Genomic DNA, 15,878 nt, shown 5'->3' on the forward strand with positions numbered 1-15,878 from the left:
TATTGGCACCATAATTAATGACTACGGTAAACCTTTCGGTTTGTCGCTTATTTCCATCTAGGTGAACCTTGTGTCACTCCGCATCGCCGTCAATCCGGTGAGATGGTCGACTACCTCGGTACCTCAACATGCCAGCATTAACGACACAATTCGTTGAGCTCTCGTCAAGGCTGGCGTACCAGCTCCAGCAGTTACAACGGATGCTAAGAGACCTGTACCCTTAGTACGAGTTTGTTTTACGAAAACGAAACGAGAGCGCGTTCGGCACTCTAATTTGCTGGTGCGACAAAACCAACCAATCAAAGCGCCGAACGCGTTCACGTTTCATTTTCGTTCAACGTAAAGCAAACTCGTACTAAGGTTACCGACGGTAGGTCCATTGTGCTTTGGAAGTTGAGAAGATCATTGATCATCATCTCATCTTTCATTAACGGCAAGTTGTGATGGGCCGGTTGTTACACCTGGTACACTTATCGCGTACCCATAAGGCTGGCCTGTCCTTCGGGCAGAAGTTAAATATTGCCATATAACGTGGCAATGCTGTCACCCTTCTGGGGACTTTCCCCGTTGGCGATGGTGATGAATTTTTGATGCATTGTAAATATTTTTTATAGTTTTTATTTTATTTCATTTGTTTATCTATACCCATTATTATTTATTCAGTTATTAAGTAATATGTTTAGTTTTAAACGCAAATATCATTTTTTTATAAATAATAAAAGCATTATCCCACCTTGTTACTGATCGAAATGTGACAATATAATTCAAAAAATACAAAAAAGAATAATTAAATTAAGAAAACAATGTACTAGCGCACTTGTCACCATTTTGTCAAATAATAACTTTGTTTCAGGATTTTTTTTACTATTTGATTGGTTTTAATAACAGACAAAAATGTTATCTTCTTTTAAAAATGCGTTTAAGTTATGTAAATCTGCAGTAAAAGCCATAACGCCAATGAGGATGCCCGTAAGACATTATGAAATTCCAAAGCACTTGGCAGAAGTGGGTTGCGAGCCCAACCCTGACTTCTTCAGGATGGTGGAGTTCTTCTACCACAGCGCAGTGCGCGTTTGCGAGCCTTCGCTAGTCAAATACCTCGCCAGGCACACGCACTTGTCTGAGAAGAAGAGACAGCAAAGAGTTAGCGGCATCCTTAAAGTAAGTAGCTTTTCCACTCCGTCCGTCAGTCCTCCTAGTTCCTCATCAAACGCAGACAATAATTATTTATAGAAAGGACGAATTACTCGAATGTCATACCCTTTGTGATGACAGATTTTTTGGCATTTTGAAAGATACCCAGTTACAAACACAATAATATGTAGGTAAGATATGTTTAATGCCCCATGCCTCATACACACATGACGATATATCGTAGCGATTTCAGTCTACAGATAAATCCAATGTTCTTAGTGCCTCCACACATCTCCGATATCCGGTACTCTGCAGAAGCTCACGAAGATGATAGCGTACAGGCGATATTAGACCTGATTACCTATGTGTTAAAAAATAGGAGCAAGCTCCGTGAAGTAGGTACTGCTGAACAGTAATCGCCGTCTACACGCGACGATAAAACTGTACAAATTCAAACAACAACGATTTATCTAACATAATCCTTACGTGTGTTTGAGGGCTAGTAGGTAGGTACTTGTACTATACTATTTATTTAATTTCCAGGTAATGGGCTCTTGCAACAGCTGCCTTCAGATGGAATTTCCCTTGCAGCGTAAAAATGGCAATTACGACATTATACAGGCCTACCGTGTCCAACACAGCGTTCATCGTCTGCCGTGCAAAGGGGGTTAGTAGATAGTCAAGTCAAATCCTTAATCAAAAACAATCCATCGTGTGGAACACGTCATTCTACTAGCTAGGCTACAATGACAATCCACGGTCACCTGCTAAGGTGGGTTAAATCTTACTTTTCATAAAATTTTGCGAATATCAATTTTCCCGGACAACACTCCAAGCAAAACTACCTAATTACTGATGACTAGGTAATAAGACGTTTTAACTCTTTGAAATTAAGTAGGTAGGTATGTATGGTTTGGAACTTGGCAAATCAGATAGAATTATTCCCATCGTGAATAGTCTGTGACCATTCGAACTTCTGGCTGAATGAATGACCACGGATACAAATGAGTTGGGTTTCAAATATGGAAGACTAGCCACTTTCGCGCGGTTTCACCCGCTCTGCTCGGCTCCTATTGGTCATAGCGTGATGTTATATAGCCTTCCTCGATAAATACAAACAAAATATTCACTTCAGACCAGTAGTTCCTGAGATTAGCGCGTTCAAACAAACAAACTCTTCAGCTTTATAATATTATTAGTATATTAGTATTAGTATATTAGTATAGATTAGCTACTTCAGCGTGGTTTCACCCGCTCTGCTCGGCTCCTATAGGTCACAGCACGATGTTTTATAGCTTATAGCCTTCATCGATAAATGAACTATCCAACACAAAAAGAATTATTCAAATCGGACCAGTAGTTCCTGAGATTAGCGCGTTCAAACAAACAAACAAACTCTTCAGCTTTATAATATTATAATATAATATAATATATTAATATATAGTATAGATTATATTAATAGTGATGGATATTATTTGAAGTTTGATATAGATAAAAAGAACTACTAAACCACTCCCCAGGAATCAGATTTTCGGACGAAGTGAGCTTGGATGAGACGAAGGCTCTCGCGTCCTTGATGACTTTCAAGTGCGCCTGCTCTAACATTCCTTTCGGCGGCTCCAAAGGAGGTGAGCATACCAAACATTTCACTATCGTCCTTTTGTCCTAATTACCTACTAGTTGTAGGTAGGTAATTGGATGTCTACTTTTACTGTTACTTAGTTTTAATTCGTCTGATGTTTACAGGTGTGAGCATCAACCCGAAAAAGTTTACAGTGGCAGAACTTCAACGTCTTACAAGACGTTACACATTGGAGCTTGCTAAAAAGAACTACATTGGTACAAACTTATTTAATAAACTAATTAAAGTATTGTTACACGTGCTCAAAAATAGCATGCCACAAAGCATTCTATTGAGTAGGTATGCTTACAAGCATTCTTATGAGCAGTTCACATTAACTAGCAATAGGCATGCCAGTTTTAAGTATGTTTCCTGTTTATAGTTTTAATTAGGTACCTATAAGCTGTTTAGACTCGCTTAAAGCACACCTTTTCAACCGCTCAGCAGGTAACATCGTTAAAAGTCGCACGCCTCTTCGCATTCATTCATGGCCGAAATATCTACTATACTATACGAAATAACTGTCTTAAATATCTACTATCGTAAATCGTGTGGAATATGTGTATAATAAACTTTCGTGAGACATACTAAATTAAGTAAAAATCACGGTTTTCTCAAGTAAATTAATGGAGACAAACTCTACTAGCTACTAGCGGCGATGTCGCCGCGTCCGCGCTCATGACGAAGAGTCCCTTTGTGACTCGAAAGTCGAAACTAGTAGAGCTTATCTCCATTAATTTACGAGAGTAAAGTGTGGTTTTTAGTTAATTTAAACTGACAATTGCTCAATTAAAGCATGCTTTCGTGCGTAGAATGAGCATGTGAGAGTACCTTTATATTTGGCGAACAGTACCTACAGTAAAGTAGAGGCAAACCTTATTACTATTGAACAGGAGCTTGATTCAAATGTTTGTTTTAAAGGTGCCGGTATCGACGTGCCTGCTCCCGATTATAATACCTCTGGCAGGGAAATGTCTTGGGTTGTAGACACCTACATCAAAACTTTAGGTGAGTAAGCAGTTAAAAAAAGGCCATATGGATTCTCAAAGTTTAGGGGTCATCCATAAATTATCTACGTCACATCTAGATTTTTTTGAGTGTTTCGATAATAGTTCCAAGTTCGTGTTTTAACAGTTAGATTATAATAATTGAAATGTGACGTCACGAAATTTAAGACCCCTCCCGCCCCCTTGTCACATAAGTCACACTTAGTCGAGTCCCTCCCCCCCCCCCTAACGTGTGACGTAATTAATGGATGGCCCATTTTGTTTTCGTTACGGGTAGAAAACTAACATAAGTTAATGTCGTCAGGCTTCTCGGATTTGAACGCAGCTGCGTGTGTGACTGGCAAGCCAATTCATGGCGGAGGCATTCACGGGCGTGTGGAAGCCACTGGGCGCGGAGTGTTCATGACCATCAACTACTACATCCACGATACTCACTTCATGAAACTCATAGGAATGCAACCCGGATTTAAGGTACTCTGCGGTGTTACTCTTGGCTAACAATCTATTTCCACGTCCATTGAAATAGATCCTTAGGCGGTGGGTCCCAACGGAATAATGAGGTTACATAATCTTTATAATGCAAATTTGGCAAACCAATAACCAGATAAGTGGACAGAATTATAAATAGTTACTAACACTACACAAATAGGGATCAGCTAGGCTATTCTGTAATTGTCAATTCGGATTTTCGAAGTAAGCTCATTCGCTTTCTAGGCCGTCATTGGTTGAGATTATTCCCACAAGTACTCATAACCAATGGTCAACTCGATCACGGTCCACCACCACTTGATCTTTCGAATTAGTTTGGTTAGTTCATTCGTATCGGCCAATCAGAAAGCCGGACGCGCTGTCGTTTCGATCTCATTAAACGTAAAACAGACTCGTACTAAGCCCTCTATTGCCGTTATAAAAGAAGATGTAAAAATTTTGCCACAGCAAGCAAAAACTCATAAAAAACGAAATATTTTTTTTTAATATTTGTTTATCAAAATTCCATAGACGCGCCCTACGATATGTAGGTTCTGAGATAAGTTCTAAGTTTCTAACTTGTCAAAATAAAGATTTTGGACTTTATAGCATTCCGAAGAGACACTAATGTGGCTGAATGACTTATATTCCCGGGTTATAAGTACCTAAATGTTACATTCGACAGGGCAAAACAGCAATTGTCCAGGGCTTCGGTAACGTGGGCAGTTGGGCAGCTGTATACCTGTTTAAGAATGGAGTAAAGATTATTGGCATCTGTGAACATTCCGCCAACCTGACGTCTACTGAGGGCATCAACCCAATAGTGAGTTCATAGTATTTTATAGTCTTCATAGGTACCTCACTTGATTCCGTACAGGTACTAAAAGGAACATGGTACCTACATTAGTCACTGGAGACGATGAGTAGCATACTCTACCCGCCGCCATGCGCGGAGTTTTAATGCGTTCAGCTGTAAATGTTTTCTCTAAGGATCTTCATCCTACATAACTAGTATAGGTATATATATGTGTATTTCTGTTAGTGGAACAACTGAGTTGAAAGCTTTGTAGGTTTTCCCATAAATGACGCTACAAGTATCAAATCCTTGTGATATTTGCTTAGCCCTTTCCTTCAAACGACGACTTGTATTTGGCTAGCTATTGTAGGTACTACCTACTAGTATAATTTTTAACAAAATGCTAAAAAGGCAGTTCGAAATTACTTTTGAAACCAATATTCTAGTTTTCAGTTTTGTTTTAGTACCTAAGAGGTAAGGTAAGAGTATCTACTTAAGGCAGTTGTCCCACTCGCTCGGCGACACTCGCCAAGCGATTAGAACTTACGCCAGAGAACAACCAGTGGTCATTTTCCTACAGTGCGTATCGTACTGATGCGAGTACACAAATATCGGAACTATGCACTCGCTCCACGCGTCTCGCTAACTCGTTGCTAGTTCTAGCTTTACTCGTTACTCGTTCATCGTTGCCGGTGGGACAACTGCCTAAGTTCTAATCGCTTGGCGAGTGTCGCCGAGCGAGTGTTATCTTTCATAGCTCTTGTCGCTCAGCGACAAACTAGTGAAGCGAGCACTCGCCGGCAGTGTGAACAGTCAGCGATCAACTGTTTGTATATGCATCTCTTTTGTTTACACGGAAAGTATATCTATTGTACGTTTCTTGAGCGAGAAAATAGCCGATAGTTAGTCGTTTACTCGTCGTTGGTGGGACAACTGCCTAAAATAGTGTAGTAAATACTCTTACCGTCGTAGGTACTCAGTCATTTAATGGTAACTTAACCTAGTCTTCAGCAATCGTTTTCGGAACAAAATAGTTACTAAGGGACAGTTATGTACATACATGTAACTACTACTTACATACTTTTTCCAAACCAGGAGTTGATGAAATACATGAGAGGGAACAAGAGAAGCGCCAAAGGATATTCGCAAGGGGGGGCCAAAGAAACGGGACCTGATCTGTTATATCAGAAGTGTGACATTCTTGTGGTCGCTGCGAAAGAGAAAACTATCACTGCTGAAAATGCACCTAAAATTCAAGCTAAGGTGAGTCGTAGTACCTATGAAATAAAGTCGATTTTTAAAAGTCACCGTGGGTTATAAGACCGCCGATTGTCTCCGCATCGTTCCCGCTAGATCTACTAATAACTGAAGTTCCATGGCTTCTCGTTTTTGTCTCGTTAACGGACTGCCTCGTTGGTCGAATGGTCGCAAGTGCGACTGCCGGACCAGGGGGACATGGGTTCGATTTTCAGGTCGGAAAATGTAGGTATTTCTGGGTTGTTTCGGTTTTTCGAAAATTTCTCAGTAGTACGGAGTCTGGAATTTTACCCAGTATAATATGGCAATAGGTACTTCACCCCCTATTACTCGTACTTGGGACTTATAACACAAATGGTGAAAAGTGTACATTGTATAGCGGTATTACGTGCCATATTACGCTTAAAACAAAAATAAATGTCGCGCAGATCATGGCTGAAGGTGCGAACGGGCCGACAGTGCCGTCTGCTGCCGACGTACTGCTACAGAGGAAGGTCCTGGTGATACCAGACTTGTTGTGCAACGCCGGAGGTGTCACAGTCTCCTACTTTGAATTCCTCAAGAATCTTAACCACGTCAGCTTCGGCAAGCTAAGCATAAAGTTCTGGAGAGACTCAAACACGGCACTTCTAGGTGACTACAACACATTCTTCTAAATAAGTTTTTAAACTGACATGGTCACTAGTAATGTCATTAGAACTTAAAACGGAATATTTACCATGTTTATTCGTCTTTGAGTTTCCGATATTTCGGCACTGTTGCAAACGCCTTGATCACGGATGAACCGGAGTATACCTATGCGGATGAATGTTTATGAGCAGACAAATCGGTCTAGCCTCTATCTAGTTCGTTCTTTGCTGACGACACCAAAAACGAACTGGAAAGAGAGTAGACGTTAATTAGGTTAGAGTATATAATACCTACCTACTACTTTTTAAGCTGATATTTTACATTCATTACTTTTATTTTTGTATATTTTTTATTCTAGCCTAGTTAGGTAAATAATCTAAAAGTGTTGTGTATTAGATTCGGTGGAGAAATCGCTAAAGGCAGCCAGCGTAAACGCAAAAGTGGCCCCGACGCCGGCGTTCGCGTCCTTCATGTCCGGCGCTAGCGAGCAACACATCGTGGGCACTGGTCTCGAATACTCCATGACCAAAGCTTGCGCGGTATGGATATTTTAAATGTGTTATTCTTGCATTTTATGGAACAGACCAGCAAACGGAACACGGTAAGCAATCGGCGACATCTGCAGCACCAGAGGGAAACAACACCCGTTGTTGCACGCCGGGTTTCCGTGGGGCCGTGGAATCAATCCGGCCGAACTGCCCATTCGTGTCGATGTCGAAGCATGGCTCTCCCACGACAAACCTTGAATAATTTGTAACTCGGTGTCTCTTGCTTACTAATAACACTTGTTCCAGAATGTGGCGGCCGCAGCTAAATCCTACAACCTTGGCATAGACTTGCGAACCGCAGCGTACATCACATCCATAGAGAAGATATTCGCGACATACGATGAGCACGGCTTAGCTTTTTAACATTAGTTAGTTGCCATACTTATCAAATAAATACGGATTAAGTATACGCCAGGGACTACCCTAGGGCTACGGTAGAGGGTCGACTGACTGGGACTGGCGATCTGGTAGCTTTATGTTAGTGAGGAAAGGAAAATGAGCGGGGCGTGGACATCAGACTAGCGGCGCGAGTCTTGGATGTCCCTAATTTAAAATGAAGGCGCGATCATACAGGGTGACGTACTTCAGGGTGAATTTCAGACCTGTGTAGGTATAGTAAGTCCAACCTAGTAACATGTATGTGCATGAACAATACTCAAGTACAATGTTTGTCCAGTTTATCAACACATTATTTACGACACAAGACTAGGATAAACTAAGCAAGCCGGCCGGGCAGTTAACAAATATTGGAGACTCGCTGTGATATGTATTTTCTCACCTGTAAACCAAGTAAATATAATTATTGGTGTAACAGGATTTCTCCCTATAAAGATTTTCTCTAAAATACTATTTGGCTCGCGGTTCAATGTTTCACAACATTACCGTCCTGCCACTTGACTACATACATTTTGGAAATTTTGAAGGCAATTTCTAAGCTGGCTTATGTAACAGTTGTCCCGTCTTTATCTTATAACACTAGGAAGCTTATAGGCATGCAACTTAGTACATTGCTTCCAGTGTCATATTTGAACATGCATTGTACTAAGGTAGCTTAGAGGAGTCAGTGGAGTTGGTGATATTTTCTTAATTTTCCAATTTGTAATTCAAGTCTTAAATACGTGATTAATAGATTACATGATAGATTTGAAATATCTGAGTAGTGGTACTTAGTTCGAAACATGTGTGCATTAAAATATAACATTGCATGCATGACAATATTTGAAACTAATACCATGGCACAGCTAACTTTGTATGAAAGTATAAGAAAATTATAACTGTAGGTTGAAACGGGGTTTGTAATCCTGTGAATAAACCTACTGATTTGTTCCGCCTATTGGCTCGCTCTGACATCAGGTTACATATAACCTTAGTATAATTAGAATAATAAATATAATATAATATATAACCTCAGTACGTCAGTGCCTTAATCTAATATAATTACCTCAGCCCTGAAATACACTTTCGAACACTCCTCACTCGTGACTAAATACAATGTAGCTTACTTGTACATCCCATTATGCTTTCAGCACATTCTGGACTGTCTGACATGATATAATTTTTTACAAAATTAACAAAAGTGCCTGTTTTTTGCTATTGTTATTTGTTGAAAATTGTTATTTCTTGATCATTACAACGATGATCTTGATAATTATTATTTGTTATTAATTATTATTTATTGTTGCTAAGTATTTATGAATGTATTGACTATGGGCCACAGTGACTTTAGCGACTATTCACGTTTCACCATGATGTTGTTAACTGGGACTTGCATACCCATAGTTATTTTATTTTTAAGATATTTTTACTAAATAAAAGATTAAATTTTACTAAGATTTTTATTTGGAAAAATATATTACTTTTTATAAGTACTTCCTATATTTAGAGCGAGGCCCCATTCGTCCACTGCGCGTCGTCGCGACGCAATGCAACGGACAGATTGGGCATGGCGCAAGCGGAGCTAGTTCCCGCGCGGACAACTATATGCACATTGCACAGTGTTACACTCGGCCGGTACTTGGCGCCCGCGCACTACGGCGCGGTACTTGGAGCCCGCGCTCTACGGCGCGGTACTTGGCGCCCGCGCACTACGGCGCGGTACTTGGCGCCCGCGCACTACGGCGCGGTACTTGGCGCCCGCGCACTACGGCGCGGTACTTGGCGCCCGCGCACTACGGCGCGGTACTTGGCGCCCGCGCACTACGGCGCGGTACTTGGCGCCCGCGCACTACGGCGCGGTACTTGGCGCCCGCGCACTACGGCGCGGTACTTGGCGCCCGCGCACTACGGCGCGGTACTTGGCGCCCGCGCACCCGACTCCGCTAGCGCCATGCGTCGTGACTCAGGACTCAGTCTAGTGATCACTAAAGGAACATAGTCAGATATTGTAACGGAATGAATTATTAGGACTAAAGCTTGGCCGAGGAGCGTCACATAGTTCTGAGTTTCACATAGTTCCTGGACTGTCGGAACTACTCGATAAGGACAATCCATAGACGATGATCCTCGTTTGGTGCGAGAGACATTGTGATACTGTCTTCATTGAAATAGAAAAAATAAATAGTTATATATAAATAATTTTAAAAATAGTTTCTCAACCCAACGGATATATTTCCTGCTATTTATTTTACAATGATAACATTTTTAATACCATCGTCCAACTCGAACTATAGTTATTACTTAAATGGATATACAATGCGTATGCGCATGGAATTTAATAATTATTTAAAATTGACGATTGTAATCTGTTTACTAAATACATAAAATGATCTTGATAATAACAAAAGATACTTTAACGGTACATAATGTAATAAGATTAAATATTTTTTTTATAATCTGGCGTGTTCTCGGTTTTGTTTGTACCATGCAACGGTGTCGTGTATGGCGGTCTCAAACGGAGTGAACTTGAAGTCTTTGTATAAACTCCTGAGTTTCTTATTCGAAGCTGTTTTCTTATACTGGCCGTCTGCCTTCGTGGTGTCGTAGACTATCTCGCCGGAGTACCCATGAGCTTTCTTTATCATCTCAGCCACCGTACTTATCGGGACCTCGTCTTCTTCGTCAACTGTAATTAAATAATAACATTTTCAATTAACTATCTTAATAAGTCGACTTATTAATAAAGGTAAGCGTCCATAAGCCCGCATCGTAATCATCGCACGCAACGGATATCTTTATCTTGTATAGAAACTCATACATCTGCGTCCACTGATCCGCATCGTACGGAACGCTCATCGACAATGCCTTCATGCGATGCGTACCGATGATATCATACGGAAAGCCGATGCCATAAATCCGAGTGGAAGTGGTATCAGCAATCCGATTGCCGATACTCGCGTCGGTAATCCGATCACTGTCGATACCTATGTATGAGAAGCTTATGGAGAAATATACAACACCAAGACTGCCTCATTGGTCGAGTGGTCGCAAGTGCGACTGCCGAACAAGGGGTCTCGGGTTCGATTCCCGGGTCGGGCAAAGTATTACTGAGGTGTTTTCGGTTTTTCGAAAATTTCTCAGTAGTAGCACGGAGTCTGGAATTGTGTCCAGTATATGGCAATGGGCTCACCCCCTATTACATGGGACTTACAACACAAATGGTGAAAAGTGGGTGTACATTGTATAACGGCATTAAGTGCCGTAATGTGTAGTGCATCTCTGCCTACCCCTTCGGGGATAAAAGGCGTGACGTTGCGTCATATACAACACCAACGGTAGGAGCAGGTAGAGGCACCACCCCTACCTGCCCTTCCCGTTGCCGCAATATTTACCTGACAATATAATAGGTTCGACGCTATCATAGTTCCTTAGCACCCAGACGAAGAGCCGCGCCAGGTCCAGCGAGTATATAAACTGGCGCAGCGGCCGCCCGCTGCCCATCACCGTGAACTGATGGTCTCCTGCAAACCACATTCATAGTCAAATTAAACAGTATGTAGTTGTTTTTGTTTACTAACTGCTATTTTCTATGCTACCGCTACGTGATAGATATGTTGCTACGACGGATATAGCCTGTCGCTATATGTACCCATTTGCAGAATTTGTTCAAATGCTGCCCCGAAGCGCTCCTTGCATAAGAACAACTTATGTAATACCTGAAGAATTTTGAGTCTGCTAAATGAATATCCTTCCCTAAATATGTTTTTTTTTTATGGAATAAGCCGGCAAATGAGCAGACAGAGCAATCGCCGCCGCCCGTGGACACTTGAAACACCAGAGGTGTTACAAGTGCATTGCTAGCCTTTTGAGGGTAGGAATTTAAGGGGTTACTGGAGAATCGGGTTTTGGGAAGACTGGGAAGGGGAGTAATTTGACCTCTGATAACCTCACTCATACAACGCAAGCGTTGTTTCACGTCGGTTTCTGTGAGGCCGTGCTACCACTCCGGTTGAGCCTGGCTCTCCCACACTTATGCTCTATGCTGGTATATAAAAAAAATCATCAGACACTATATGGTGCAATGAAGCTACCTTTCTGCATAGCGTCGTCCATCCTCCGGATGAGTGCGGGGATGACGTGGCTCGCCTGCAGGTCGAAGTTGTCGTTGGGGCCGAACACGTTGCACGGGACCACCGACGTGAACTTGCAGCCGTACATCTCTTGGTAACCTCTGCAACATTAATGCAATCATATTACCGACTGCACGGTTCGAGCGGTGTTCCATTCCCGCACGGACCAACTCTTATGTGTTCCACAAATTATTGTTTCGGGTCTGGGGGTCATGTGTATGTGAAATTGTAAACGCATACAAGATACAGGAGAACGACTAGTGTTTAAAAAAAATACTTTCGTAAGCGCAGTAACAACATTCCCGAACAGGGAATCAAACCCAGGACTATTCTATATAGTCAATCATAACAGAATGATAAAGTGTGTAGTAAGAATTATCTTGCAATTTACTTGATGACGTCACAGTGTGATTCGTTGCTTTTTTATCTATTACTAGACAGTTATCAGTTTCATCAGATTGAAGTAAGTATATTAACAATTCAATCACGTCGAAAAGATATCTTAACATACTGTAGATTAGTAAATTGTTAAAATATGAAATACATATTAAATCCTGTAGTCTGAATGTAACTAAGTTGATTTTTTTTGTCTCTTGCCACATTTTGATGCTTGTTTACTCTTTTGTTGTTTTTATTCGTTTTTGTTGTATCTATGGTCTGTTCTGAGCAGTTTCGCAGTTAAAGTTGTTTACCACTCTCGGGAGCGTGGAGCGGCCTGAGCCAAATATTGAAAAAAAATTACCTGTTTAGTATATCAATCATTCTCTTCGCATAGCTGTAACCAAAGTTTGAAGTGTGAGGAGGGCCATTATGCACCTGAAATATCACAAAAAAAGGTCAAATAGAAGAAAGGTTTATAGAGCGAGATTTTCACTTACAACTTATATTTATTTGTTATCTACACAAATTAAGCCATGCATACTCATTTTGACTAGTTATATTAGTAGTTTGTCGAGTGCCTCGTTGGTCTAATGGTCGCTAGAGATCTCGGGTTCGATTCCCGGATCGGACAAAGTATTACTGGACTATTTTCGGTTTATCGAAAATTTCTCAGTAGTAGCATGGAGTCTGAATTGTGCCCAGTGCATGGCAATAGGCTCACCCCCTATTACATGGAACTTATAACACAAATGGTGGAAAGTAGGTATACATTGTGCACCTCTGCTCCCTTAACGTCATAACTAATAAACGTCACGCCTTTTATCCCCGAAGGGATAAAATGTTAAATGGTAGTTTGTAACTCACCATAGTCTCATCAATTGGATATGTAGTCTTATCAGGGAATATACAAGTGGACAGACAGGACACTACTTTCTTGACATTATGTTTATGGCTGGCATTCAGCACATTATCGTTTATAGCCATATTCTGTCTCTGAAATAAAATAAGTTTTTTTAAGACTTGGTACATCTAGGTATTATTCTTTATACCTAAAGATTTATAATGTGTGAAACTGTCAGAAATATTTGAGTAAAGCAATGTATGTAAACCATGACTAACTAAAATCACGATTTAATCAAAATATCTATATTTTTTTTAAACTCAGTTATAAGTAACAATCAGACAAATAGGTATACTTGCTTATTTAAGTTTAATCAAGCAGGAAACATAAAAATTTGGTTAATTGGAAACATTTGTAAACTATTATAATTACATACCTATCTTATCAACAGAATAACATACTTCAATGGCAATAACTGCTTATCTTATTCTTACATCCTTGTCAAAGTACTTTATATGCAACTTACAAAGAAATCTAAATTGTGTGCCATGTTATGGAAGAGTCCCCCCACCATGGCGGCTAAATGTATCACATGTGTGGGTCGATGTCTCTCGAACAAAGCATCCGTTTGTGCCTTATCTCTGAAATTAATTACACACAATACTGGTTATTATAGAAAATATTTATAAAAATTACTGCCTTGTTAGTCGAGTGGTTGCAAGTGATTACCAGACCAGGGAGTCTCGGGTTCGATTCCCAGGTCAGGCAAAGTATTACTGAGCATTTTTCGGTTTTTCGAAAATTTCTCAATATTAGTAGTTACGGAGTCTGGAATTGTGCCCAATATATTGTAATCGGTTCACCCCGTATGTACACTGGTTACATTGGACTTACAACACAAATGGTGAAAAGTAGATGTACATTGTATAATGGCATTACATGCTGAAATATGCCCCTCTGCATAACTAATGGGATAAAAGGTGTGACATTGCACATATATTATTTTTAGAAATTGTATGTGCTATTGTCTGCTCACACTAATGCTAATCTTTTGTTCTTCAATACATTACTTGAACAAATCCTCAAACAAAATTACCTTTCTGTTTCTCAAATCTCACTTACATGAGGTTTTACTGTATATTATGAGATTGTATGTAAGTAGTTAAAATGTTTTTGTATAACTATTGTAAGTCATGGTCACATTATGTAAGCAAAAAATGTTCTAATGTAAATATTATTGTACTATCATAACATTATCACCCGGCGAAAACGTCAACACGTATATCTATATCTAAAATAGGTTATATATGACTACCTGAGGTCCCCATCCTTAGATCCACAAAATATCCAAGTTTCATCTTTTGAATTCTCATTATTTTGCGACTTTTCTTCCTCGATTACTGTTTTTATCGCCTGACCAACTAGCCCCGATCCTCCAGTCACCAATATCACTCGGCTTTCCATACTCATCTGAAATATGAAACAAGTTTCCAGTGAAAAATACAAAATTCAAAGTATTAATAAATAAAGTACATATAATTATGTTATTATAACACAATGTAATGTGTAACGTGTACACACTTTTTATTTTGGTTTTAATCTTGGTTTACTTAAATGAGACAGTGCCTATGTGGCAATCTTTAATAACTTATTTTCAAAATTAATTTTTTTGAGCTATCTATTTAGTATCAGTGAAGTGACGTGTTGACGTACAACAACAAACTGATAAAGTTAACACTTGACAGTGTCAATGTCAGTTGTGAAATAGTCGGATTGTTTCGTAAACAGAGAATCCTATTATCTTAATTTTGTAATGTTTTAGTTGAGCATTACATACTAATTACATTTCTAAACATAGTAATAAAACAAAATTAGGGATTTTACTAAACTCTTTAATATATCACAAAAATAATAGTTTTGGATTATTAATTAATAGACAACCAAAAGATTATTAATTTCGAGGTCACAAATTTCAAAAACTTCTTACTCCATGAATAATAGACATATTCTTTTATACCCTATTGATTACAGCAATTACGTTGAAAAAATACCTAAGAAAGGGTTTCAGACCTAATATTTCAGTAATATCGCCTATAAAAATGATTTAGATTTTTGAGTTGAGGACTATCCTTTTATTTGTAGTTACACAATAACCTCAAATAAAAATAAATATTTCACCAGTATTTGACTATTTTGAGTATTTATCTCTAGCTGCAATGGAAGCATTTGGTGACCTATGCGTCGCGTCATGACACGACTCACGGGCTCAGTAGGGCTGACGCCTAATTCTTAGTTGCGAACTATCTAGCCGGCTTACCGGGGCTCCGGCTTGAATTGAAAAGGAAGAGTAAGTTGAAATGGCAACACTAAATTTAAGTGCGCTTTCTTGTCTATTAAATTGTGGAGCGGTATTTTACAATACGTAGTCGGTACTCGAAAAACGGATCTTATACCACGACGATTCGTTAAATATAGGAACCGGGCATTAGTCATGAAAACAAATGAGGGTGAATGAGGGTGCCACAGATATTAAGGTTTTTTTTTATACTGGAAGTAAATATAACTTGACGGGCGGACAGTTTATGTTTTAATAATAAATAAACAATATGACATTTTATTGTGAATCGTTTTTTGTTAAAAATATTAAATTAGAATTTAAGTATATAATAATATCTGGAAGAAGTTTATTA

General features: G+C 39.6%; 3 protein-coding genes across 4 annotated transcripts in view; 2 read left to right on the plus strand and 1 right to left on the minus strand.

Moving 5' to 3' along the window:
• The window catches only part of LOC118269546 (glutathione S-transferase 1), a 278,820-nt gene that overhangs the window by 3,640 nt on the left and 259,302 nt on the right, over window positions 1-15,878 (plus strand). The gene's annotated exons all lie outside the window — the stretch shown is intronic.
• On the plus strand, window positions 801-9,287 carry LOC118269835 (glutamate dehydrogenase, mitochondrial-like). 2 transcript variants are annotated; one of them, XM_035585168.2, is made up of 11 exons: window positions 803-1,161; window positions 1,678-1,801; window positions 2,655-2,762; window positions 2,881-2,973; window positions 3,677-3,763; window positions 4,067-4,233; window positions 4,916-5,053; window positions 6,122-6,289; window positions 6,712-6,916; window positions 7,310-7,452; window positions 7,708-9,287. In XM_035585168.2, exons 1-11 carry the CDS (start codon window positions 895-897, stop codon window positions 7,822-7,824), a joined length of 1,617 nt encoding a protein of 538 aa, XP_035441061.1. In that variant the 5' UTR covers window positions 803-894; the 3' UTR covers window positions 7,825-9,287. The 2 variants fall into 2 exon arrangements, with proteins under 2 accessions (XP_050562938.1, XP_035441061.1); XM_050706981.1 differs by lacking the exon at window positions 4,916-5,053 and having other exon boundaries at window positions 801-1,161.
• On the minus strand, window positions 9,283-14,935 carry LOC118269822 (GDP-L-fucose synthase). The gene is made up of 8 exons (XM_035585144.2): window positions 14,770-14,935; window positions 14,504-14,658; window positions 13,715-13,829; window positions 13,212-13,340; window positions 12,709-12,782; window positions 11,928-12,067; window positions 11,229-11,357; window positions 9,283-10,522 (listed from the first exon to the last, which is right to left on the minus strand). The coding sequence occupies exons 2-8, from the start codon at window positions 14,656-14,658 to the stop codon at window positions 10,287-10,289; spliced, it is 978 nt and encodes a 325-aa protein (XP_035441037.2). The 5' UTR covers window positions 14,770-14,935; the 3' UTR covers window positions 9,283-10,286.

Source organism: Spodoptera frugiperda, chromosome 30 (genome assembly GCF_023101765.2).
Source record: "Spodoptera frugiperda isolate SF20-4 chromosome 30, AGI-APGP_CSIRO_Sfru_2.0, whole genome shotgun sequence".
Taxonomy (NCBI): Eukaryota; Metazoa; Arthropoda; class Insecta; order Lepidoptera; family Noctuidae; genus Spodoptera; species Spodoptera frugiperda.

Coding starts and splice junctions, on each gene's coding strand:
- LOC118269835 (XM_035585168.2), top strand. CDS start 895: ATGTTATCTTCTTTTAAAAATGCGTTTAAGTTATGTAAATCTGCAGTA. Junction 1,162..1,677: donor GAGTTAGCGGCATCCTTAAA/GTAAGTAGCTTT, acceptor TTTAATTTCCAG/GTAATGGGCTCTTGCAACAG. Junction 2,974..3,676: donor TGCTAAAAAGAACTACATTG/GTACAAACTTAT, acceptor TTTGTTTTAAAG/GTGCCGGTATCGACGTGCCT.
- LOC118269822 (XM_035585144.2), bottom strand. CDS start 14,658: ATGAGTATGGAAAGCCGAGTGATATTGGTGACTGGAGGATCGGGGCTA. Junction 13,341..13,714: donor CACACAATTTAGATTTCTTT/GTAAGTTGCATA, acceptor ATTTTATTTCAG/AGACAGAATATGGCTATAAA. Junction 12,783..13,211: donor ATCCAATTGATGAGACTATG/GTGAGTTACAAA, acceptor GTGATATTTCAG/GTGCATAATGGCCCTCCTCA.